Below are 26,032 nucleotides of genomic sequence, written 5' to 3'. Positions count from 1 at the left end.
AGAACTGACTACCCTTACAGTCTGCACTGGGTCCCTGGAACATTTTGGTTGGAAAGAATTAATGAGGGTGATATACGTACAACCACTTAAAAATATATAAAATGTCATAGAAAGGCAAGCATTAATTTACCAAATACAAAGACAATTAGGAAAAAAATAAAAAGGAGCCCTAGAGAGGTTTCATGAGTTCCTCAAGGCACACAACCAGTTGGTGGCAGGACTAGAACGTAATTTATTCCTCCTGGTCATGAGAACTCAGCCTCACAAGGAAGGTATCATCACCCCAGTGGGATGCAAATTGAAAAAAGTTCTACTTAAGAAGTTACATGCTTCATTTATTATTGTGTCATATCAAGACAGTTATTCTGGGGAAAAAAACAGCTCCACAAATGTTTACCTTCAATATAAGTATATTTTTGAACCACTGAAATTGTGTGAGGCTACAGTTCTTAATTTTGTGTTTTTATAATTACTACTGTATTTCTTATTGCTACAAATTAGCCTTGCAATTCCTACCCCTTCAGATGTCCCTAGTATCGACGTTACGTATAACTCAGGTAAGATACACTAGAACGTTCACATTAACCCTGATCAAAGATATAGTTCAAAATACCAGCTCCTTTGGGGTTTTAAAAAATGTTCTTAGGTTTCTTCTTTTAATCATTTCTCTCATATCTCCTGGGGCCTCAGGTACAATAATCTAAATCTGGTATCAGAAACCACTGCAAACTCACTTACCCTTCGGTCCAATCTCATATTTTCAATGTAAAGGAGGTACCTGAAAAAAAGAGTATCTAGATTCTACCCTACCTGTCCTCTCTACCACACACAAAAATATCTTAACCATTAAACACACTAGTCAGGGCAGAACTTAGAAGTTTCCATATTTTATTGGGGTTCAAAAAAAATTTAAGTGCCATCTCCTCCACTCTGAGTCGAGTTCTGAACATACTGAGATCAGTGTTTTAAACTCACCTTAAACATAACAAAACCACATGTAACACAGACCTGGGTCTTATACTTGGGATCAGCTATCATGCAGTCACTGAGGAACCCGTTTCTTCTCTTTCCCTAGTTTTTTTTTTAAAGTGTCTCAGTAACTGTTAAATTTGATTAACATAATGATAAAAAAACTAATTATACACATAGGTAAATATAAAAGCAATTTACGTTTTCGCCTCTTAGTCGCCATCTTGTCATGTAGATGAACTCCATAGTATGATCCTTCCCCATAATTTCACCATTGCACAGCACATCCAACTTTAAAAAGAATAGTTACAGATCCATTAACATAAGTAACTCTCAATTCATACGAGTTTTACACATTTTTTTCAAAGTTCAAATAAGATTCAAATAGTTATATCAAAATAGAAGTAGTATCCATTATTTGAGGAGAACACTGGATCTTTCTATTAAAAACAAAGGCTCACCTCGTAGGTATTAACAATTCATACGTAAGTAACACGAACCACTGTCTGTCCTGCCCCACACACCTCTATCTCAAGCTCAGCACATAAATCTGAAACGCAATGTGAACTTCCTTCGTCTCTGTGCAGCCGCTGAGGTTTTAGACATATTTCTGTGACCGCCTCTTACTGCATGAGAAGGAAGTGGAGACCTCACAGTTCCTCCTGGGACGTTTACCTTATGGGTTCGTCTCTCATTTGAAGGAGCTGCTTTCATTAGTTTGCATCTGCAGAGGGTAAATGAATGGCTGTGGATGTGTGATTTGGGGGCCTTTGAGGAGGCATTCAAGTTGACAGAACAGTAAGGCCCAGACCACAAGCCTGAATCTCCCAGGGCTCTCGCTTTCTGCTTTGCTTGGTTGGTGATTTGCATAATATTGGGTTGGCTACAAAGTTCTCTCAGGTTTTTCTTACATCTTACAGAAAAACCCAAAGGAACTTTTTAAAGGTTTTAATGAACTATTTAAACACAGACTAGAGTTTTGAACTTTATGTATAAAATGAGTGTAGTTCCAATTGTACTAGTTGATGCTAAATTTATTGCTTTTTTGATGACTTACGGTGGCATAAACGGACCCACATAATGTTTCCCAGAAACCACTTTATTTTTAAAAGACAAAGCAGATAGTTTTATTTTATCTTGACTGTAAAATCCATAAGCAAAGAGGTAAAGGGGTTTACTTAGGATGCAATTACAATCAGGTATACTGTTTCTATTATTGTCATTTAAAAACCAAACAAACCATCCTGCCTGAATTACCAATACTGTTATAGAAGCTCCAGCTGTTAGGTATTTCATTAAATTACTGGCGTACTTGTAGGGCAGCAAGATAAGGTGGGGGGGAGAGTAAATACTACTAAAATCATACATAAAGTTCTTAGCATTGGGATAGGAAAAAAGCTGTCTGTGGAGTCAGTCTCTTCCCCATCCATCCTTTTCTATAAAGAAGTGTAGCAAGGGCCAGCAGCAGGACTGCAGAGAGTAACAGTTCTCTCAGCTCTAATAACTTCCTGAAAGCTAGAAAATAACTCAGTGAGTCACACCTGAAAGTAAGGAAATAAAACTGCAAGTGGTATTCTGCAAGAAGAGAATCAAGAGCAAAACCAAATTATAAAGTTTCATTTTCTATTTCACTGTGGTTCTATTTATAAGTTGTTTTTATCTTTTACTTTTTATCAAGTACATATGGCTTTGATTAATGTTCACAATTTTTCCCCAATGTAAAAGTTGCTATCTCTGGAAATTTTTTTTACATTTGTAGGACCAAACATATAAGAATTAATCCTTAATCCATAAATTAATTAGTCATTTGTAAGACATTTTAAAATAAGTTCAGGTTCAGAGGTTTCCTCAAAATACAGACTTACTACCTGGTACTGCCTGTGTTTAAATCTTACTTTCTTTCTGCCATGATTGTTCGTATGAATACTATTGTATATAAGCCTGAAACAACCATGTTGCCTTTGGTGCCTTTGCTTATATAGGAATCTAGCCTTGGTCTTAAAGGTTTTTTAGGTGCTACTAGTGGAACTCGGAGAAGGCGATGGCACCCCACTCCAGTACTCTTGCCTGGAAAATCCCATGGATGGAGGAGCCTGGTGGGCTGCAGTCCATGGGGTCTCGAAGAGTCGTTCATGACTGAGCGACTTCACTTTCACTTTTCACTTTCATGCATTGGAGAAGGCAATGGCACCCCACTGAGTGTTCTTGCCCGGAGAATCCCAGGGACGGGGGAGCCCGGTGGGCTGCGGTCTATGGGGTCACACAGAGTCGGACACGACTGAAGTGACTTAGCAGCAGCAGTGGAACTCAGAAGGGAGGAAGAGGAAATTAATACAAGTTGCAAGACTGTATTTGCGCACGTGAGAAATGGTAGCCATGTTCCCTCATTATAGCTTTAGGATGATAAACATTCTTGAAACAGGGCACACATTACAGGCTGTGCTGTGTTCAACATCAGGGCAACTGACGTCTCCTGTACAGAAACTAGTATGCTACATTTATGTAGACACAGTAAGCTGGTGTTACCGAGGGTTAAACAATGTATCACTTTTGCATACTACAGAACTAAATGAATATCAATTGCAAAATCCCTTTTCATAAAACAACAATGTTTTACATTCTGAAAAAGAAGTCTTTAAAGAATGTTAAAATAGGTTGGAAAGGTCTCAGACTGAAAAAATGAACATACCATAAAGCATGCAGCCATTAGAAAAAAAACTATCCGTTTTAGCTGGGATATTTATTTCAAGAGTACTTAATGGTAAATATCTCCTCTAATTATAAACTGTTAAATTTGTAAGTATCATGTTCTACTCAGGACATTAAATTCAAAAATACAGATTATACAAATAGAATGTGTGTACATCCAAAAATTAAAATTTTAACATGAAAATAACCAAAGTTTCCACAAAATTAAATGTATTCTTAATTTTTACTTTCTTTTGTTAGAATTCTCCTTCAGATTAGAATTATCAAAATAATCACGATTAGATTATTAACTTACCTCATAAGAACTTGGAAGTTTTAGTTTTAAACTTAGAAATTTTTTAATAGTTCCCACAGTTACACGTGTAGAACACCGAATGAATTTCTTCATTAAACCCTAAAGGAAATAAAGATTATTAATGAAAATATTTTATTATGCTTTGGTTTTCTCATTTCCTTAGCAGTACTAATCCACTCATTAAGCTTAAACATCAATAAAATATAAGCACCAATCTAGAATGAACGCCACAAATGAGGCTGTAGACATGGTAAACCTGAACCAATTTGTGAAAGAAAATTATATCCCCAAATCTTAACAGTTATCAATATTCAAACAAAAACAAAACCAAGCAATTGAATCTTTAAAAGATATAAAGTGTTACTGCTACTTATGCTTAGGAAATTTGGTCAGCAATTTGGAGACGTTCCTTAATTCATGAAGTCAGAAAGTGGAAGTATTCAGCCGAAATACATTCCTAGCAAAATATATTTCCCAGCAAAGACCAACAGAAACTAATCTATTTACAAATGACTCCTGATCACAATTCGGATGGTTAAGTATCCATTAAGAAGAAAACAAGTCGAAAGTCACATCCAAAGCAAGAGGCACTTGGCCCACTTCGAATGAGAAGACCGACGTTCCAGACAGCGTGAGAACAGAGCGACGGATGACGCACACGACGTTCTGCTGTCTGCTCACGTCAGCTCGGCCTCATCAAGGTTTCTAAACAGCCTGTGCAGACTTGTTAGCGTGTTGCATAGGTCCCAGTTAAGTCAGAGAATAATGTGAGGGTACCAGAAGACCCTTTAAGTTATTTTCATATGCGGGGAAGTCTAACGATAAAAGAACCTGTAGAAACGACCTGGTGTCATCACTCATTATCTTTTCAAAATTACTAGTAAGTATAGAGACCTCAGAAGATAAAGGTTTTAAAACTAGGCAAAAGCTTGTTTTTTGGAATTTTTAATCCAATAAGGTCTGACATCAATTGCTAACAAAATTCCAGCTTGGATTATTTAATATTTGATGTGTAAGTTCTTTGGAAATAAAAATGTAACAATTATGCATTCTCTCCATAGAAATGTTATATTGACACCACATTTGCTGCTTTTCCTATATATGGGCTATACTTTCTATTTTATCTCACAATTTTTTGTTGAAAACTGAACATTTTAATGTGGTAACACTGGAAATCAAATTCCTGCCTGTTCCTCAGGGATTCCTGTCATTATTTAATGACCTTTTAAAACTAATTCTGCAAAGTCTGTATTCTTTACAGCATGTATGGTCAGCTAACAACTGAACAGAGATTTCCTTGGAACCAGTCAGTTTTCCAGTCTTTGCTGAAGGACTCTGTATGAGTTTTGGGGCATACCTCTAACACTTAACCAAGCTGTTGACAACTCTACCTTGGTCTTCACTTCTGGCTTGTGCAGAACCTCGATGTCAGCCAAAGGTGAGCGTTTAGGGCCTGTGAAGGAGATCAGCCCTGGGATTTCTTTGGAAGGAATGATGCTAAAGATGAAACTCCAGTACTTTGGCCACCTCATGAGAAGAGTTGACTCACTGGAAAAGACTCTGAGGCTGGGAGGGACTGGGGGCAGGAGGAGAAGGGGACGACAGAGGATGAGATGGCTGGATGGCATCACTGACTCGATGGATGTGAGTCTGAGTGAACTCCAGGAGTTGGTGATGGACAGGGAGGCCTGGCATGCTGCGATTCAGAGGGTCGCAAAGAGTCGGACACGACTGAGTGACTGAACTGAACGTCTTTTCTGAGCATCTACACAATCCTGTGTATATATGTGTCCTTCTAGATTCCTATGAATATTTTTGAGTTTCTCAAAGCTGCTATGTATTTTGATATCTGTAGACATCTCATTCTCTGCTGCTGCTAAGTCGCTTCAGTCGTGTCCGACTCTGTGTGACCCCATAGATGGCAGCCCACTAGGCCCTGCCGTCCCCAGATTCTCCAGGCAAGAACACTGGAGTGGGTTGCCATTTCCTTCTCCAATGCATGAAAGTGAAAAGTGAAAGTGAAGCCGCTCAGTCGTGTCCAACTCTTAGCGACCCCATGGACTGCAGCCCACCAGGCTTCTTCATCCATGGGGTTTTCCAGGCAAGAGTACTGGAGTGGGGTGCCATTCTCATTCTCTAGTTTTTCCTTTTAAGCTTTTTGGCTAAGTCTACTTTTTGCCCCAAATGTTATTTATACTTCAGGCAGTCATGCAGTTACAACAACATTTATTTGTATTTAGTTTCCTCCTCCTGCTCCTCCTTAGTCCACGGAGAAGGTTTTATCCATTAGGCAAGCGTCCAGTCAGGTCTAATATAGACAATCTTTTAAGTACAGTATTCTAGGATCCATCAGACAAATTATAATTATTTGGCAATTAGGCTTTGAAAGAGATCCACCTCCTTCTGTCCTTTGGTGCTTGAGAAGCTGCAGTAGCATAGTGGGCTGTGATTTTTACCAGGATGTTTCAGAGCTGAGAGTAGAGGATGGGACTAAGGCAAGTTAAAATTATTCTTACCAAGAGTCAGACATTTTTTTCTCCATTGGTTTCTGCAAGGGTTTTAGCCTTTGGTTAACTATCAGATTTCTGAAAAAGTCGATTATGAAAACTTTTGCCAGCTTTTTAACTGATTTTATGCAGGAGCAAATTTTTGGAGGTCCTTATTCTAATAGTTTCACTGCGTTCTTGCTCCTGACTTCGACGTTTGAACTGCAGTAGGTATACTATATAAACAATACATTACTGAGAATCTCATCCTACTGCAGAGGAATGAGATGGTTGAGAAGGCTATAAAGGAACCTAGGAATAATTTTTCTGCCTTTATGCAATATATAATCCAGTCTCAAGGATAAGACACATGCCAAAAAAGATAAAAGACAGCATTAGTGCCTGGTACCTTTAGAACCAAATACTGATTTAATCAATAGCAAAGTAAGCCCTAATTGAGTGATAAATACAAGTCAATTTCAGAAGGGATTCACCAAGGTGGGGAAAAAAAAATCACAAAATATATATGTCTCTTGAATCTTGACAGAAGTCTTGGACAGTGGTGAGAAGAGAGAAGAACATGCCAAAATGGAAGGATTGTTCAAAGTCTTAGGAGATTTAAACATTCTTAATATAAGCCTTTATACACTCTGGATGCAAATTCTTTGTCAGATACATGGGAGCCAAACCTTATGTTGGTGCTCACAGATAAACGACAAGAACCATATTTTGATGATTCTCTGCCAGGAATTATGGGAAATAAACTTACAAACACAGGGGTTTTAATGAAAGACCTTGAATGCTAACACAAGGAGTCAAGACTTGATTCTAGAAGGTGGCGAACCATGGCCATGGCCCTCAAGCCAAATTCGGCTGTCCACCTATTCTCATAAGTGAAGTTTAATTGGAACACAGCAAGGGCAGTTTGTTCACTACCATCCATGGCTGCTTTCAGCTGAGTAGCTGCAACAAAGCCCATATAGCCCACAGAAGCTAAAATACTTACTACTTGACCCTGATAGTGGCTATAACTGCTTGCACACACTAAGGCTGCAGCCCCAGCCCTGGATAATAAAAGAGATCAAGCATGCAGGAAACACTTCAGACTACTTTTAAAAATCTAGATATAATGTCAGCCGCATTTATTAGACTGAGGAAATTTTGCAGGACTTATGACTGGTTGAAGGGAAGCGAGAGAAGGTCAAAAATGTAAGAATTTGAATTTCTATGATTGGTTAAAAGATGGTAGTGATAAGGGAAACTGCATGTTTGGAGTAAAGTTAGGTGAAAGTACAGTATAGTGAATTTGTCTTTTAATATGTGAAGTTTTATGTATTAGTGAAACTCCTAGTTAGGATACTAAAAGTAGTTAGAGATATAATACTTGGAAGTGATGACAGGTTTGGAAAGGGTGATTTAAAAATTTCTTTGCATAGTTGGAAGTCACAAAAGTAGAAGTGACCTCCTAGGATGACTACAGAGAAAGAATAACTGAGCGGGGGCTAGATAGTAGCCTACACTCACATATACCAAGCAGAAGACAGGAAGAAGTCGTCAGTAGAGACAGTAGAGGAGTGGCCGGAGGGAAAAGGTGAGACTCAGGAAAGCACAGTACAAGTCAGGTAAGCTGTGAAAGTTGTTTTAAGAAGGAAGGCACAAGAATGGAGAAAAATCTATAAAGGAAAGAGTGAAAAGATAAAAGCTCAACTGGAATTGTGAGGTGTCAAAGATGCCAAACAGTATCAAGGCAGGGGGTAGTTAATTTTTCAGATGAATCTGAAATTCAATAATTTGTAACTTTCATACTAGAAATCCTGCAGAGAAGTAGACTCCTCATTTATTTATGAAGAGATACTCCACCTTTTGATTGACTCAATTTTCACTACAAGATAATACCTGTATATATTAGAGAGCTAAAGGATGCTCATAATCTCCATTAAGAACCTCCCCCAAAGGGGATTACAGAAATGACTGAGAATAAGAGAAAAATGTAAGATCATTAAAAATTCATGTGCAAAGAAGGCTGACAACAGGAAAGGGTGCTGCAGCAGAGCATGAGATGCTGGCAGGCAGGCCCGGAAGGATGGACGGGAACGGAGGCCACTTCTCCAACCACTGCTGTGCTCTTTTACATGTCTTGTCCAGCCAATCTCTCTTAATTAAATCTATTATCTTATTTTATTATACCTGTTTGTATGAGTAAGACCTAACCAAAGATCCCTGAGTGAAAAAATTTACTATTTACATCTTTGCTCATGTCCATATAGTCGGTAATATTCACTGAATCGTTATGCTAATACGTATTTCTTTTTGTAAGATGCTGGGAAAACTTAATCAGCATTGAGAAATTCAGCTCACTGGCTTACAGATCACACAGAGGAAGTTAAGGAAAAGTTCACAGGTACTTTATGACATCCATCTAAACCAACTATATTGTTCATAAAACGTATTAGCCATGACGTGGATAGCTTTTTGAGTTGCAAATAAAAATAGAGAAACAAAAGAGAAAACTAAAAGAGGATGAATAAAAAGGTTGAAGATGCTGTGTGTCACGAAATGACCCGAGTCTGAGTTGGTGACCACACTTAAAAAGGGAAAAACAGTGTATGTATATGAACTCCCAACAAAGGTATAAAAGGAGATGGAAGGAGAAATAGAGGTGTGATTCTCCACACTGGCCACTAGGTGGTGGCATTGACCCAGGACGGTTCAGTTTTGAGGGTTAGAAATCAGGAAGGAGCCTGAAGCAAGCAACTGCTTGGCAATTTGCAGGCAAGGGAGTATCAGAAAGTGACGTTCTATTTGTTTATGTTAATAAGAACTTTGAAAGCAAACATTCTGAGACACTAGGAAAATCTATCAACAAGTTATAGAAGATTTACTATAAAATGATTATAAAGAAACCACTGTAGTTGTCCACTCACCTTTACTACGTTGTCCCCTGATTGTCCGTTATTCCGTAAACAATCCAGACATATAGCGATTTGTGGGTCACTTCTGTGATAGTCCTTATCATCTTGATTTTCATCACCTTCTTCATCTACTTTAGGTTTGTCAACTTTTGACATATCATCTGTGTAATTTAAACAAACCCAAGTTAGATATAACTCAGATTTTATAGTTAAGCAACAATACACTAACCATGAGAACAAAAATCAAATTTAAAAAACATTTCTTAACAGTTCTTGATGAAGAATAACCGAAAATTTTAGTACCTTTAAAATGTTTCAACCAACTCAATAATGGAAATATTTTTAAAAAACCATTAAGTGAATCATTAGCAGAGCTTACAAATTCTGGACTCACTAGGACACCCAAATGAAAGATTTAGGACTAACTATATTTGGTCACAAAATGACAGCCATTAGTGATTAGACCACTTAGAAATTGACGGGATGTTCCATGGACAGAGGAGCCTGGCGGGCTACAGTCCAGGGGGTCACAAAGAGTCAGACACAACTTAGTGACTAAACAACACAACAATATATATTTGATAAATTAATAATTTTGAACATATGTTGTTTAAAGAAATGTATGAAATGTTTTTTTTAAACTACATCATTTAAAAAGTTCAGTTAACATATGTAATTAGAATTTCAAGTTTGTATATACATAATAAAGTGCTTTTGATCAAAGAAAAAAATGCTTCCAAATTCTACATTTATTCAAAGTTTAAAACCAACTAAACTAAATATTTAGTAAAACTAAAATATTTAAGTTCAAAATTAATTAGCTAGTGAAATAACGAGTAGAATGAATTAGCTTTTTTAACATGTATGTAACTAACATATTAAAACACCATCAAAGAAATCTGAGAATATTTCATACTATAATCAAATGTATTTAACCTATGAAATGCCAGCAGGCTACATATAATGCACATATATTTAATGATTCATTTGTTTATTGAGTGCCTTTAATTCTGTTAGACTAAGCCTGAGGGAACAACATTGAAACTATGAGGTCATCCCCACTCTTACGGTGTCAGGGTATAAAAGGAGGTTCGGGCAAGTAAGGAAAACAGACGGAGAAGTCGATAGACTCTGATGTAAGAGGTAAGATAGGCCAAGTGGGCACATATAACAGAGGTGGTAACAAACCCAAACTCTGCGGTGAAGCAAAGATTCAGGGGAGATTTCCAGATGAAATGTAAGCTGAAACTTGAAAGAATGAGCCAGTCAAGCATTACAGTATAGAAAAGCCCAGGGAAAAAAACACAGACCAGTTAGATTAAAAAAAGAAAGATGAATTAGCGCCTCTGTAATGACTGTAGTAAAAGCATCACAGATATGTTGTACAGGAGAGGGGGGTGTTCTCTTCTGCCTTTTTAGGAACTGCCTTCTATGGACCAAGCTCCAGCTCCAAGAAAAGGTCCAAATCCTCCACCCAAACTAAAGACCAAATATGTTAAAACTATTTTTAAAAGACAGAAATATGGGGGGAAAGGAGAGAAACACAGCTCCGGCTGCGGTCCTTCACTGGTGCATCTGTAAGCCGCAGAGTCATGGACTAACCTGACCACACAGCTTCTGATGACAAGCCCTGGCTCCTGCTGTCTTGAAAACATAGTTAAAAACTGGAACATTCAGTCAATTTTACCTATATTTTTTTACTATGGCACTACTGTATAAATTGCAGTTTACATCTGGGTAAAATAAGCCTTTAATTAAGTCTTTTTTTTGCCAGGCTTGGCTTCTTTGCCCATTTCAGTGTTTTAATTATAGATTAAAAATAATCCCTCGCTACCTTATTCCATTCAAAATTATTCTCAAACTTTCCCTGCTTTAGGAAGCTAGTCCTGCACAGTTCAGCTGAACTAAAAAAAGAAAAAAACCCAACTCAGATGCCCATTTTTCATATGAAAAGAGAAAGCCATTTCAATGATATGTATGTAATCGACAATCCTGCGAATCTTATGGGAAAACCAGAGGTGGAAGACCGAGCTCTCTAGAAGAATGAGCCCAGAAAACACATACAATCCTTGACAAACTTCAGTGGTGTTCAGGCCATCCTGAAACAAATCTCATATTAAATGACAAAACAAAAGGATGCTTCTTCCTTATAATTTCATATATGTTGTATTTTCTTTCCTTTTATGTGATTATATACATACTAAAAGCAAAGCCTTTTCTCTACCCAGTAATGTCTGCCAGTTTCCTTAATTATTAAAAATTACTCACTGCTCAGTCTCCTGGGATCTAAAAGGCAAATCTGAACACTTAACATGTGTGATGGGGAAAGTTCCCAGAAGTACCTAGAAATATTTTTCAAATCTCAGAATACATAAATTTGTATTATTGGAACTCTATCTATGAAAAGTTCATTCCAGGTTATCAGAGCATAGCAAGATCCTCCACTCTGGCTTTCAGCTACATTCAAGTCCCTTCTCCTATTAAATATACAAAATAAAATAGATACAACCATAAACCCCTCACTGTTCAGTTGCAGGCTATGGCCATTTCTTCAGTTTCCTGTAGCTCTTTAGCTAATACTGCTATAATTAGTGGTCACTTTTCTGTTTTATCTCCTTTTTATCTTCCCAGTTTCCTCTATTTCCAATTACCTTCAATTGGACTGATCCAGATTTTACATGCATTTACACAAAATCTCATGATTCTATATTAAAAGTTCATAATCACAGAAAAGTTCATAATATAAAGGGGTACACAATATTATTGTACAGGAGAAATTTGAGCTTGGAGAGAGAGACGAGTTCACCACAGCTACAAAAAGCTAAGAAATTCCAACAGATGGAAGTAAAAAAAAAAAAAAAAAGTCACCTTGTCCATTTTCTTGAGGCTTATTTTTCTTCCAAAATTCAGACTCACGCTCAAGTTCTTCTAATTTAAAAGAAAAAAAGTATAAAAATAATAGAAACAATCATGAAATCTTTAACAGAAATGGTGATTTTACAAAACAAAAAATCTGCAAGAATTCAAGAGTAACTTACGTTCTCGTAGTCCAGGAACCAACTTAAATATAATTTCCTCTAGTGTGTTATCCAACCTTCCAAAGAGGAAAAAAGAGAATATACTAACAATAAAGACATTAAAATCCAGTATGTAAATTAAGATTTGCATCTCACATAGATTACAAAATATAGAACATATGGTTTTAGCACAAGCACCACACCCAACTACTCTGTAGGTGGAACACATTTATTTCCAGCCTGTCCTAGGAGCAGACAGATTATAAAAATGGTCCCGTCTCCAGTTCTCTCTATAATCTACCCACTCTGAACAGGACTGTGATTAAGGGAGGGAATCTTTTCCTCCACCCTGAGAATATGGGCCAGCCTTGAAACATACTCAGGCCAGAGAATGTGGCACAAGAGACACTGCTGAGCTCTGAGCCCAAGCCTGAGGCATTTCATGTGCTTTGATGCACTTTCCTGGATCCCTGCCACCATAAGAACAAGTCTGGAGGATGAGACACCATGTCCTTCAGAGCCAAGCTGCCCTGGTAAGGCCATCTCAGACCAGTTCATGGGCAGCCCAACCCAACAGGACAGAACCCAGCCAGGATCAGCAGTGACCCACCAGCCTCTGACTGCAGTCACCTAAGTGAGCCCAGCCAAGACCAGCAGGCCCACCTGGATCTGTGAACCACACAGAACTGTGAGGAATCAAAAATGCTTTTAGTGTTGTTTTCAGCATGAAATTTAGGTGTGGTCTGTTATACACCAATAGCTGATCCAGCCACTTTCAAAATCTCTACGACAACTCTGGTAGAGAAAGAAAATCTCCATTCTGAGAAATTGAGACCATTTTTTCCTGGATAAAAAAACCTAATATTGGGGACCTCCCTTGTGGTCCAGTGGTTAGGACTCCACCCTTCCACTGCAGGGGGTGCACGTTCAATCCCTGGTTGGGGAAGTAAGATCCCGCATGCCAAACATCAGTTCAGTTCAGTCGCTCAGTCGTGTCCGACTCTTTGCGACCCCTTGAATCGCAGCACGCCAGGCCTCCCTGTCCATCACCAACTCCCGGAGTTCACTCAGACTCACGTCCATTGAGTCGGTGATGCCATCCAGCCATCTCATCCTCTGTCATCCCCTTCTCCTCCTGCTCCCAATCCCTCCCAGCATCAGAGTCTTTTCCAATGAATCAACTCTTCACATCAGGTGGTCAAAGTATTGAGGTTTCAGCTTTAGCATCAGTCCTTCCAATGAACACCCAGGACTAATCTCCCTTAGAATGGACTGGTTGGGTCTCCTTGCAGTCCAAGGGACTCTCAAGAGCCTTCTCCAACACCACAGTTCAAAAACATCAATTCTTCGGTGCTCAGCCTTCTTCACAGTCCAACTCTCACATCCATACATGACCACAGGAAAAACCATAGCCTTGACTACATGGACCTTTGTTGGCAAAGCAATGTCTCTGCTTTTGAATATGCTATCTAGGTTGGTTATAACTTTTCTTCCAAGGGAGTGTCTTTTAATGCCAAACATCAGCATGGCCAAAAAAAAAAAAAAAAAAAACAACCCCACTATCTTGCCATTGCTTTTGTCTCTTTTCCCTCCTGGATCTGAGCATAACTCCTCCTCTCCATGGCTTCACTTCCTCATCTTGCCCTCTTGCTCCTACAGCATGCCTCCCTCTCATATTCCTCCTGCTCAACTGCAGTACCCTTCTCTGACAATAAACATGGACACTTTTCTCACATCTAAACCACCCCCCCAATCCTGGCTTAACCTATCGTCTTCTCAAGCTGTTAGCAGATTCTCAACCTCTTCTTCCAACTGGAAAACTCTGAAAGCATAACCAACATTATTTCTGTCATATATTTTTTGCTTCTCTTACTTGACAGACCTTCCCAAATCATCAATAACTTCCATTATTGAATAGATTTTAAAAGAAATTTTAGAGTTAAAATTTAAAATTTTTTAATTACTTTTAAAATCATTTTTCTCCTCATGCTCTGCAGCAGTTTGTGCTGCCTGGTGATGCCTCTTTGAAAACTTCTGTTCTCGATTTTTCTTTTTTCCTATTGACTTTCTTTGTTCTCTAGATATTTTTCTTTTTCCAACTACTGCTGCCTCCGAGGATTCTCCTTTGCTCTGCTCTCTGTACTCTGTGACCTTTTCTACATACTTCCTGAGGATCTCATCCACTTTTGTGACTTCAAAACTAACATACAGGCTGATCACACACACACACCCCTCCCTCTCTCTGTGAAGCTCAAGTTCCATATTTCCAACAGATGCCGAGTATCTCAAGCCCCTCCTTTTTGTTCATCTATGTCAAGATTATGTCTTCTCCTTCAACAGAATATCTCTGAAAACCTGCCTTACTTTCTTAAAGTTAAATGCAGAAATGATACCATATCAGTCCCAAATAGGCTCCAAATGCAAGCATTATCGTCACCCACCTGTCTCTTGCTTCACATGTTGACTCATCAAGCCCCCTTCTCGGTATTTCTCCCACCCAGTCTCTTCACACTTCCCATCCTTCTGTTCCCTCAACTAGCACCCTACTTAGAGGACAGCCCAGAGACATTCTCTTTAACCTTGACATGTTCATAACGAATTTTCCTTAAGCACTAATCTGATCGTGACTTCCCTGCTCAAGAACTAATTTCTTCCCAACACCTGGCTTAGAGTGTTCTTAGAACTTGAGTCCAACCTACAAACTGCAAGTGGTGCTGCTCCCCTGTCACTGTTCTCGAGCCAAGTGGCTTAGGCAGTCATCCCTAAGGATGCCCTGCCTTTTCCAACCTGCTTTTCTCCCTCACGCTCTTCATCCTGGCTCAAATGCCCTTTTCCAGTCCTACTCTCCAGTCGAACCAATGTCACCTGATTCTTCAGGACACACATACTAACTCATTCACAGTTTTCCCAGTCTATTTAACAGCTGCAGTATTTAAAAGAAGTATTATTTCTCTTAATGTTTGTTTTATCAGTGTAATACATATATTAACACATAATTTACAAATCAAACTTCCCCCAACCTTAAATGTTATATTAAAATATCACATTTTCTTGCCCCATCCTTCCTATTCCTGATTCCTACAACCCCAGGTACAACCACTTTCAAATCCAAGCTGTTTATATTAGCATTTACTTTCATATTTCTATATATATTATAGATAGAGAAAAAACAAAGCCATTCCTTTTTTACTGTCTAGATTCTTCTCACCTCCTTCTGTGGGAGATAAGGTTTTAGCTCTCTTGATATCATCCCTCCATGCCCCTGTCCTCCCAACATACATTCTCCTAACTCTCCTCTTCCTGATAGTCTTACTGCCATTTTTGTGTTTAACAATGAATGTTTACATGATTATGATTACATAAATATTTAAAGTGTACTCTGATTAAAGATATCCCCTCGTTCAACTTTTTTCTTTCCCTGGAGTATAGTAACTATTTACTTTTCGTCAATTTCTACATACCCATTTGCCAATTCTCTAACATAATTTCTTCTTACTATGTACAAACAGGGGCTTCCCTGATAGCTCAGTTGGTAAAGAATCTTCCTGCAATGCAGGAGACCCTGGCTTGATTCCTGGGTCAGGAAGATCCTCTGGAGAAGGGATAGGCTCAGTTCAGTTCAGTTCAATTGCTCTGTTGTGTCTGACTCTTTGCAACCCCATGGACTGCAGCATGCCAGGCCTCCGTGTCCATCACCGGAGTTTACTCAAACTCATGTCCATTGAGTCCATGATGCCATCCAACCATCTCATCCTCTGTCGTCCCCTTCTCCTCCTGCCTTCAATCTTTCCCAGCGTAAGGGTCTTTTCAAATGAGTCAGCTCTTTGCAGCAGGTGGCCAAAGTATTGGAGTTTCAGCTTCAACATCAGTCCTTCCAATGAACATTCAGGACTGATTTCCTTTAGGATGGACTGATTGGATCTTACCCACTTCAGTATCCCTGGCCTTCCCCTGTGGCTCAGCTGGTAAAGAATCAGCCTGCAGTGCAGGAGACCTGGGTTCGATCCCTGGGTTGGAAAGATTCTCTGGAGAAGGGAATGGCTACCCACTCCAGTAGTCTGGCCTAGAGAGTTCCACGGGCTATATAGTCCATGGGGTCACAGAGAGTCAGACAGGACTGAGTGACTTTCACTCACTCACTCATATACAAACAGATCAGGAATCAACCAGTTTCATTTCTGTCCCTGTAATATGCATCATCCCTCGCCAATTTCATGTGCTCTCTGCCCTCCTCATCCAGTTTAGAATTTACTTCTCAGTCAGTCATCATTAAAGCCACACCTTGCGTGTACCTTTGATTCCCTTGTCCCCCCCTCACCTGCTCAAATTATTTGGTACAACCACAACATTAGTTAAACCCCACTCTCTGTTAACTTGTGCTGGTAGCCATTGGGCTGGAAAAACACACAACCACACCCCTTCAAATTCACAACTACAACCCAGATGTGCCTTCGGGATTTCCAGGACTCATACTGTACTTCCCCAGTTCATGTATTCTCTTACTTTCCTGCACAACACATTTTCCCTCTCCTCCAACCCCTACATCCCTTTTCCACCCTACTCCTGGCTGATAAAACATCTTCTGCTCAGTGAGACACAAACGTCTACAGAATCTGAGCACCACATCGACCCGTGGCATCTGCACGCTGCCCTCCCACCTGCTGCTGCAGAGGGTCTGCTGATGCTTCCCCATGAAGCCAATCTCTTCAACTGTTACACTCCACACCCTCTTCCCTCCCAAGAACACTGCTTCAGCAATGTCCCCTCTCCCCCACTCTCCTATTATTATCTCTTTGCTCTTTCTTGGATTATTCCTTTCAAACATGTCAGTACTGCTCCCACAGCACAACAAAATAAAAGCCCTCTTGACTGCACTTCTTTGAACAGTGACCACCCCGTATCTTTGCCCCCATTAGTGGCAAAACTTGAAAAAAGCTGTTGATACTCGCTGTTTCTAACTCTTGTGCCTCCCCTTCTCTCTTGTAACAATCCAGTTAGGTTTCGCCTCACAGTTCCACAGAAAGTGCTTCTGTCAAGGCTGCTGACCTCCAACTGTTAAATCCAACCGCCAACTCTCGGTCTTCACCTTATAACATCACAGTCCAGCACGCCCGCACCTTTGCTTGGCTTCTAGGCCACACACTCTGGAAGCTTCCCTCTCTTATACTGACTGTGCCTTTTCAGTTTCCTTTGCTGGTTACTCCCCCTCTTCCTGATCCGTCAACTTTAGAATGTTCCAGGGACCCATCCTCGGTCCTCCACACTTCTCTCTGCACTCATGCCCTTACGTGCTCCTCTCTTGTCCCACGGTTTTAAATACTGTCTGCACACTGAAGACCACCAGATTTTTAACCCCAGAGAGAGCTCTCTCAAGTCACAGACTTGTATATTCACCAGCCGACTCCCCTCTTCTCTGAAATGATAATAGACTCAACATGCCCAAATCCAAACTCCCCATCTGTGAAAGTCAAAGTTGCTCAGTCCTATACAGTCCATGGAATTCTCCAGGCCAGAATGCTGGAATGTGTAGCCTTTCCCTTCTCCAGGGGATCTTCCCAATCCAGGGATTGAACCCAGGTCTCCCACATTGCAAGGGGATTCTTTACCAGCTGAGCCACCAGGGAAGCCTAAATTCCAGATCTACCAGCCCCAAACCTGCTCTCTCCTTACTTAGTCTTCCTTGTCTCATGCTCTAGTTGCTCTGAGCTCCTGATCCCTGCCCATGCTGTTCCTCAGACAAGCTGCAGGTGCCCTCCTGACCTGGAACAGGCATACTCCCCCCAGATCTACATGTGGCTGTTCCCTCAGAAAGACAGTGATCCTGTGCTCAGATCCCACCTTCTCAGTGAGGCCTATCCTCACCATTTTATTTAGAACTAGCATCTGTCCGCCGTTCACTGCCTCCCTTCCCCCTGCCATGTCCCTCACTTGCAGCACTTCTTAGAGTTGCTGATTCAGAAGGTCTGAGGTGGGGGCCCCAAAACTGTCATTTCTATTAAGATAGTAATGGTGTAGGGACCGAACTTTGAAAACCAATGGAGCAGACATTTACTTATAGACAAATTACTCCAACTATAGACACTAAAATAGAAAAAAGTCTAAGATATAAGACCTGAAAATCCAGATTTACAGAATGATGGCAAACACTACACAGAGATGAACGTTCATGAGGGCTCTTTACTATGGTACGAACTGTGGGAAGAAAAATGCGTTCAGTTGGTTTGCGGCTGGAGTGACATTTGAGTTTGGTGGACCTGGCAGTGCAGTGTCACTCCTATAAAGTTCCATCTGTAATCTTGAAATGAGGTTTGGTTTGGATTAGGACCTTATATAGCACTTCTAACTTTAAAAATATATGACTACACTTCTTTATATTATTACTATTTATTTGGTATAATGATTATACCATTAAGAAAAGGGTAGTCATTTTAAAAATTCTTTTTGGTTTTACATAAATATACACTTTTAGAATATATGATAAATTTTTAAAAATTAAGAGTCCCTTCATCGAACCTGGACTGGCGACTCGTTTCATACATGATATTATACATGTTTCAATGTCATTCTCCCTAATCTTCCCACCCTCTCCCTCTCCCACAGAGTCTATAAGACTGTTCTATACATCAGTGTCTCTTTTGCTGTCTCGTATACAGGGTTATCTTTCTAAATTCCATATATATGCGTTAGTATACTGTATTGGTGTTTTTCTTTCTGGCTTACTTCACTCTGTATAATAGGCTCCAGTTTCATCTACCTCATTAGAACTGATTCAAATGTATTCTTTTTAATGGCTGAGTAATACTCCATTGTGTATATGTACCACAGCTTTCTTATCCATTCATCTGCTGATGGACATCTAGGTTGCTTCCATGTCCTGGCTATTATAAACAGTGCTGCGATGAACTTGGGATGCTTGGGGCTGGTGCACTGGGATGACCCAAAGGGATGGTATGGGGAGGGAGGAGGGTGGAGGGTTCAGGATGGGGAACACATGTATACCTGTGGCGGATTCATTTCAATATTTGGCAAAACCAATACAATATTGTAAAGTTTAAAAATAAAATAAAAAAAAATAAAGTTGATTGAAAAATTAAGAGTCCCAAGATTAGTATCCCTATTAATTCTGCCCTCTTCCCACTACCATGTAGCTCAACAAATAGAGAGTACTGTGTAGAATAATAAAATACTACAAATAACTGCAACTAAAGTAACCCTGAGATCCTGAGATAAAGTTGTAATTTTTAATTTGGAAATATATTTCTTAAATATTTAATATGCACAGCCTTATTTTTCATTTCTTAATAAAATAAATTGAAATAAAATGCTTTAAAATGAAAATCAAAGCCTACATTAACTGAGTCAAGGCACCAACAAATATTATGATGCATAATAAAAATTATTAAGAGCTTATATAATTATTTAAGTTAGAGGAACTAAAAATATATTGACATACCTCAACATTTCTAATGGGTTTGTCTCATGAACCTGGTTGCCACACCTTGGACAATCATTGCTATCTTCAAAGTGCTGGACAATACAAGTCTTGCAGACTGAGAAGAAACAAGATGTTAGATTAAAATGCATCACTTGAACTTAATATAACTAGACATAGTCCCTATAAATTACCTACTACACCTGAAATACTATTCTTTAATCAAACTTTATAAAACCGTAAAATGATAACACTATTTAAAAAACACCTGAAATAAAACCTACTGCCACAATATAAAAATTAACTATTTTGATTATTGTTATTCTTAAATATATTCACAAACCAAACAGTTTATTCACAGTATGTAAAAAAGTTGACACATTTACATACAACAATAGATTTTCTCATTTAAAGAAGTAGAACAAGGAACAGTAAAGGCTGGTAAATCTGAATTTATTTCTTTTGCTAAAAATTTACTTGAATGCAATATAAATGGTACTTAATAATATCTGAGAGTTCTCAACATGCCTGGATTAGTTTTTATGGGCAGGGTGCTCCTGGGACAAACCAGAAGTTTCAACAGAACTTCTGGCCCGTGCAGAGTATGATGAGTCCGTGCTCACAGGACCGTAATTCCAAGGGCCATTAACATCAAGCTGGTGCAAATGCACAAGAGGTAAACCAAAAGAACCACTGAGGATTAATTAATTAAGATGTTAAATAAAGCTTATTATAAACAAAGACAATGGAAATACGATTTGTGGCTTTTGGGGCACAAGTCTATATAGCCAACCTCTCCTCCAAATAATACTAGTATTTCTGGTTATGACTCTCTCCCACCTTTTCCCTAAGCTTCTTATTTATCAACTTTCTTGCCCCAAAACCTCAGACATAAACAGCAGCTGAACTGTAAAAAAATTTCAAGCCACTTCCCTATCCCAATGCCCCTCTTCCATTTTATTACCCTGTGTGATCTGAAATTTTCACCTGTACAGATCAGCTCTCCCTTTTACGACTTCAATACAAACTACTTTTCTCCCCTCTGCAAGCCCTGGACTACCTAAAAGCAGTGAAAGTTTATCTATACGACTGACCTAGAATAAACACCAGGATTCCTACCACTGAGATTAGATCTGAAAATTCAAACTTATCACACACACTGGTCAGAGAAACAGTGGTCAGGGTAGACTTCTCCTAGGAAACTAATTTTAAAATTATCAGTACATACAGTATTTCCTTTCACTTATTTATTCATTGATTCAATAGCCAGCTTCCCTGGTGGCTGAGAAGGTAGAGTCTGCCTGTAACGCAGGAGACCTGGGTTTGATCCCTGAGTCGGGAAGATCCCCTGAAGAAGGAAATGGCAACCTACTGCAGTATTCTCACCAGAAAATGCCATGGACGGAGGAGCCTGGTGGGCTACAGTCCATGGGGTCGCAAAGAGTTGCAGAGGACTAACACTTTCACTTTTCACTTGCAACAGCCAAGCATTATACTAGGAGTTGGGGGATGCAGGGATAAACAAAACAAAGTCCATACTCTTACGGAGCTTATATTCTATTTGGGAAGTCAAAGAATTTTAGTTAGTAATAAGTGATATCTACAAAACAGACAAAAATGGTAGCAAGAGAGAGTGCTGCAGGCTGGGGGCTATTTTAGGTCAGAGAGATCAGGGTAGGACTTCTTCCTAAGAAGGTGACATCTGAGCAGATTTCTTTTGCTGGATGAGTACACCTGGGTGCCCTATTCTCTACATCTTTTTACCATAACATACAGCTATTAGGGTAACACTCCTTTACTATATTTCTCCCCAAATTTGGATGAAAAACAGTAGTACAAAACCCTAAAATAAAAAAAAAAGCTTAGATGTGAATATTTCTGTTCTCCAAATTTCCTGGCCTCCAAAACATTCTGAATGTCTTTTTTAAAAGTTAATGTTTGGGAAGGAAGGGCTACCTTGCTAATCAATACTGAGGCAGATGCGAGAAAAGCTGAATTCCTTAGCAGACTGCTGCTATTTGCTGTTTTCCCAAGGACACCAGATAAATCTCTAAAATGCGGGAAAGAAGGCAAATAGGATGGATAAGAGGCAAGAATGAAGGGCATTAGGAAGCCCAATCTTGTCCTGAACTTCAGCTCCTGCCCTGGAACTCTGATCCTTGTGGTTCAAAAGGTTTATCATTCTCGGAATTCCTGGTTGTCTCTGGCCCTTGGCCAAACAGAGAGGCACGTGACATACCCAGAGCAAGTCCTCATGTGGGTCAGCTAGAAGGCTAAGGGCAGGGGCCTGTCTTCCCAGGACAAAGATACTAATCCAGGTTGATGCAGAAAGAAATGTCAGGCTCATTTGTCCAGAGGTGCACACAGTTTCAAGAATAAAGCTGCTTGAGGCCAAGGCAGCCTCAAGGTACTCAGGGATGGGACCAGTAATCTGTATTCCAGATCTGGACTGATAGCCACTAGCAGAATGTGGCTCCTGAGCACTTGAAATGTTGCTAGTTCAAGTTGAGATGTGCTGTGAGTATAAATTACACACCAGATCTCAAAGACTGAGAATGAAAAGAATAATCTTATTAATAATTTTTATATTAATTACATGTTGGAGTGATAATATTTTAGACATACTAGAGTAAATAAAATATATTAAAACGAATTTCATTTCTTCTATTTAATGTGGCTACTAGAAAACTTAAAATGACACAGGTGGCTCACATTTTATTTCTACTGTGCAGAACAGAGGGAGTAGAAAGCCCCATTAGAGGCAACTTTATTTCTCACACAAACGTGTGAGATACAGTATCTTATTCTACTTTTGCAGATAAAGGAGAAGAGGTTCTTATAAGCCAGGTAACCTGCCTTCCCTGATGAATGGCAGCGCAGAGACTTGAATCCAGGTTTTCTGATAGGGGATCACAAATTTTGTCAGATTAAAAACATTTTTTTAACTTAACAAAGGAAAAGAATGTAATGTAGAAATACAACCCCCGCCCTGAAAAAATATCTTCAGCTTCTCTGCTAAATCCGACTACCAAGTAAACACGACAGATAAGCCATCCCATTAGTGCAGTTCAGTCGTGTCCGACTCTTTGCAACCCCGTGAATTGCAGCACGCCAGGCCTCCCTGTCCATCACCAGCTCCCGGAGTTCACCCAAACTCACGTCCATCAAGTCGGTGATGCCATCCAGCCATTTCATCCTCTGTCATCCCCCTTCTCCTGCCCCCAATCCCTCCCAGCATCAGAGTCCTTTCCAATGAATCAACTCTTCACATGAGGTGGCCAAAGTACTGGAGTTTCAGCTTTAACATCAGTCCTTCCAAAGAACACCCAGAACTGATCTCCTTTAGGATGGACTGGTTGGATCTCCTTGCAGTCCAAGGGACTCTCAAGAGTCTTCTCCAACACCACAGTTCAAAAGCATCAATTCTTCGGCGCTCAGCTTTCTTCACAGTCCAACTCTCACATCCATACATGACCACTGGAAAAACCACAGTCTTGACTAGACGGACCTTTGTTGGCAAAGTAATGTCTCTGCTTTTGAATATGCTATCTAGGCTGGTCATAACTTTCCTTCCAAGGAGTAAGCGTCTTTTAATTTCATGGCTGTAATCATCATCTGCAGTGATTTTGGAGCCCAAAAAAATAAAGTCTGACACTGTTTCCACTGTTTCCCCATCTATTTGCCATGAAGTGATGGGACCAGATGCCATGATCTTAGTTTTCTGAATGTTGAGGTTTAAGCCAACTTTTTCACTCTCCTTCCTCTTTCACTTTCATCAAGAGGCTTTTTAGTTCCTCTTCACTTTCTGCCTAAGGGTGGTGTCATCTGCATATCTGAGGTTATTGATATTTCTCCCGGCAATCTTGATTCCAGCTTGTGTTATGGAATTAAGCCATCCCATAGGACATAGGAATTAACCTTACTACATAAAGTATTACATTAAAAGAATTAAATTTTTTTTCATAGGCTAAGGCCCATAATTATTTTTAATTAAAATTTTTTACCAAATAGTTTACGAGAAAAATTTAAGATGCTAAAATATTTTTATTCTAGTTTTCTTTTTTGTTCAGATGATTTGGGTGGATGTCATCATTTTCATCAAAATCATCAATGCTTAAAAGATTTATGCAACAGGCACCTTCTGATGCTTTTGAATTGTGCTAGAGAAGACTCTTGAGAATCCCCTGGACTGCAAGAAGAAAACCAGTCAATCCTAAAGGAAATCAGCCCTGAATATTCCTTGGAAGGACTGCTGAAGCTCCAACACTTTGGCCACCTGATGCAAAGAGCTGAGTCACTAGAAAAGGCTCTAATGCTGGGAAAGATGGAAGGTGAAAGGAGAAGGGGGTGGCAGAGGATGAGATGGTCAGATACCATCACTGACTCAATGGACATGAATTTGAGCAAACTCCAGGAGACAGAGGAGGACAGAGGAGCCTGGCACGCTACACAGTCCTGGGGTAGCAAAGAGATAGACACGCCTCAGGGATTGAGCAATAGCAGGCAACACTCTCAAGTGCTTCAACGTATAGTTGACATAATTTAATATTCATTACAACCCCATTAATTAGGTAATATTATCAGGCCTCTTACAGGTGAAGAAATTGAATAGAGAACTTTAGAAATTTGCCAAAAATCATGGAGTCCATAAGTGGTGAAAGCCAGGACTTGAATCAAGAGCCCATTTTCTTACTCAATGCATGCCTATATGCTACATTTTCTTCTAATCTTATATCTACAGGTCTAAAGTATACAGAAAAAGAAAGCCTGATCCCTTAATTTGGGAGCCTTAAATATGTCCAAAAGGAGAATTCGAACTCCTTCAGTATCTTATATAGTCCTTAAAAGAAAATCCCAAGAAACTCTAGAAATACATCTCCCATATGCTTTTAAAAGCTGTTAATAAAGCACAACCTTACACAAATTAGAACCTGAGAAAATACAGGCCAGAAGTTCAGTGAAACTGAAAAAAGTAAAACGAGAATTTGCTTTCTCTCAGATGCTTTAAAAAAATCACTATAAAACTGACCTTTGATTCCTAATTTATACTAGCTGAAAAACATTTTAAAAATATCTTTAAGATTTAATACTAAGCTAATTGCTCAACTGCTATGCTGGTTAACTCAGGTGGTTCAAGAATAATGTTTATGAAGGTCCCAGTCTGTTGTTAAGACTGTGTGTGGAGACCAAATAAAGTCTTGACCCTCAGCAGCACTCTACGAGACATGCTGGAGCAAGCAGAAACACCTGGTCAGAAAGGGCGTTAGGCTCACCAAAGATATCCCGAGTTGGAAAAACACCTAAATGGCAACAAGTGCTAGCGTTTACTGAACACTAACCAAATAGAAGGTTCTGGGCTCAGGGCTTTGTATGGATTACAGTATGGAGCTACCATCCCCCTCTGGCAAAGGAGGAATGCAGTACCGGACAGCCTGACAGGCTGCCCACATGTGCCCAGCTGTGCAACAGACAGGGCATCTACCCCCAGCCTGGACGTCCAGCTCAAGGCCTAAAATCCAAACCACTCCGCTACACATCTTAAAGCCAATACCATTTGGTCCCAGGCACCAAGACTTCATATTTTTAACTGATCTTTACATTTAGCTCATCACAACCATCATTAAACTTCTGCCAAAGCGTACTAAGTGAAACTGTTCCTTTTGCCGTGCCTTAGATTTGAACTAGGTTGTTAAACAAATTGACAGTCATGTGTCATCTGAAGCAGTATTTTCAAATTTTGATGGGCGCCACAATCACCAGTGAGATTTTTTTTTTTTTTAAAGAACAGATTCAGAGGCCTCATCCCAGGCCAATTAAATCAAAATCTCTGTGGGATTGGCACCAGGACTCCAACTCTGCAAAGCTCTCTTACTGAGGCAGCCAGAAGACAACTAGGAAATCCTAGCCACCAAATACTTGTGAATGCCTCAGTGAGGCTGCCCAGTCCAGGAGCTGGTCCTCTGCCAGGTCATAACCAGAAGGCACTTGGTTATTCACCATCAGGAAATCATTTTGACAGAAGACAAAACATAACCACAAGAATATGGGATTAATGTGTTGTTTCCCTAGAGGGCAGGTTTACATGAGAAGCCCAGATAGTACAGCACATGGTTCTAGCAGGTAAAAGACAATCTTGAGGCAGACAGCTCAATCTGAATCCCGGGTCTGCCATTAGGCAAATTACTCTGTGTGTCTCTGTACAGGGGGATAAC

The 26,032-nt window shown here is 39.6% G+C and overlaps 1 protein-coding gene and 1 long non-coding RNA gene across 26 annotated transcripts in view; one reads left to right on the top strand and one right to left on the bottom strand.

Annotated features, from left to right (window-relative positions):
* The window catches only part of LOC147344036 (uncharacterized), a 131,509-nt gene extending 124,401 nt beyond the window's left edge, over positions 1-7,108 (top strand). The window contains exons 3-4 of the long non-coding RNA XR_015155626.1: positions 5,235-5,411; positions 7,007-7,108. This is a non-coding gene — a long non-coding RNA (uncharacterized LOC147344036). The remainder of the gene's footprint in view (positions 1-5,234; positions 5,412-7,006) is intronic.
* The window catches only part of PCGF5 (polycomb group ring finger 5), a 122,551-nt gene that overhangs the window by 16,322 nt on the left and 80,197 nt on the right, over positions 1-26,032 (bottom strand). For 12 of the 25 annotated variants that reach the window (XM_086378528.1, XM_086378519.1, XM_086378518.1 and 9 more), the window contains exons 3-8: positions 19,842-19,938; positions 12,410-12,465; positions 12,240-12,299; positions 9,384-9,532; positions 3,974-4,072; positions 1,171-1,260 (exon numbers count right to left, since the gene is read on the bottom strand). In XM_086378528.1, the coding sequence (XP_086234654.1) occupies positions 1,171-1,260; positions 3,974-4,072; positions 9,384-9,532; positions 12,240-12,299; positions 12,410-12,465; positions 19,842-19,938 (551 nt within the window). Of the gene's footprint in view, positions 1-1,170; positions 1,261-2,052; positions 2,511-3,973; positions 4,073-9,383; positions 9,533-12,239; positions 12,300-12,409; positions 12,466-19,841; positions 19,939-26,032 lie in introns of those variants that run through there. The other 13 variants (XM_086378531.1, XM_086378523.1, XM_086378522.1 and 10 more) reach the window with 3 other exon arrangements.

Source organism: Bos grunniens, chromosome 26 (assembly GCF_055505025.1).
Source record: "Bos grunniens cultivar Pamir isolate PY7600 chromosome 26, Bosgru_T2T1.0, whole genome shotgun sequence".
In the NCBI taxonomy this organism is placed as follows: Eukaryota; Metazoa; Chordata; class Mammalia; order Artiodactyla; family Bovidae; genus Bos; species Bos grunniens.
This window is presented reverse-complemented; position numbering and strand designations above follow the sequence as displayed.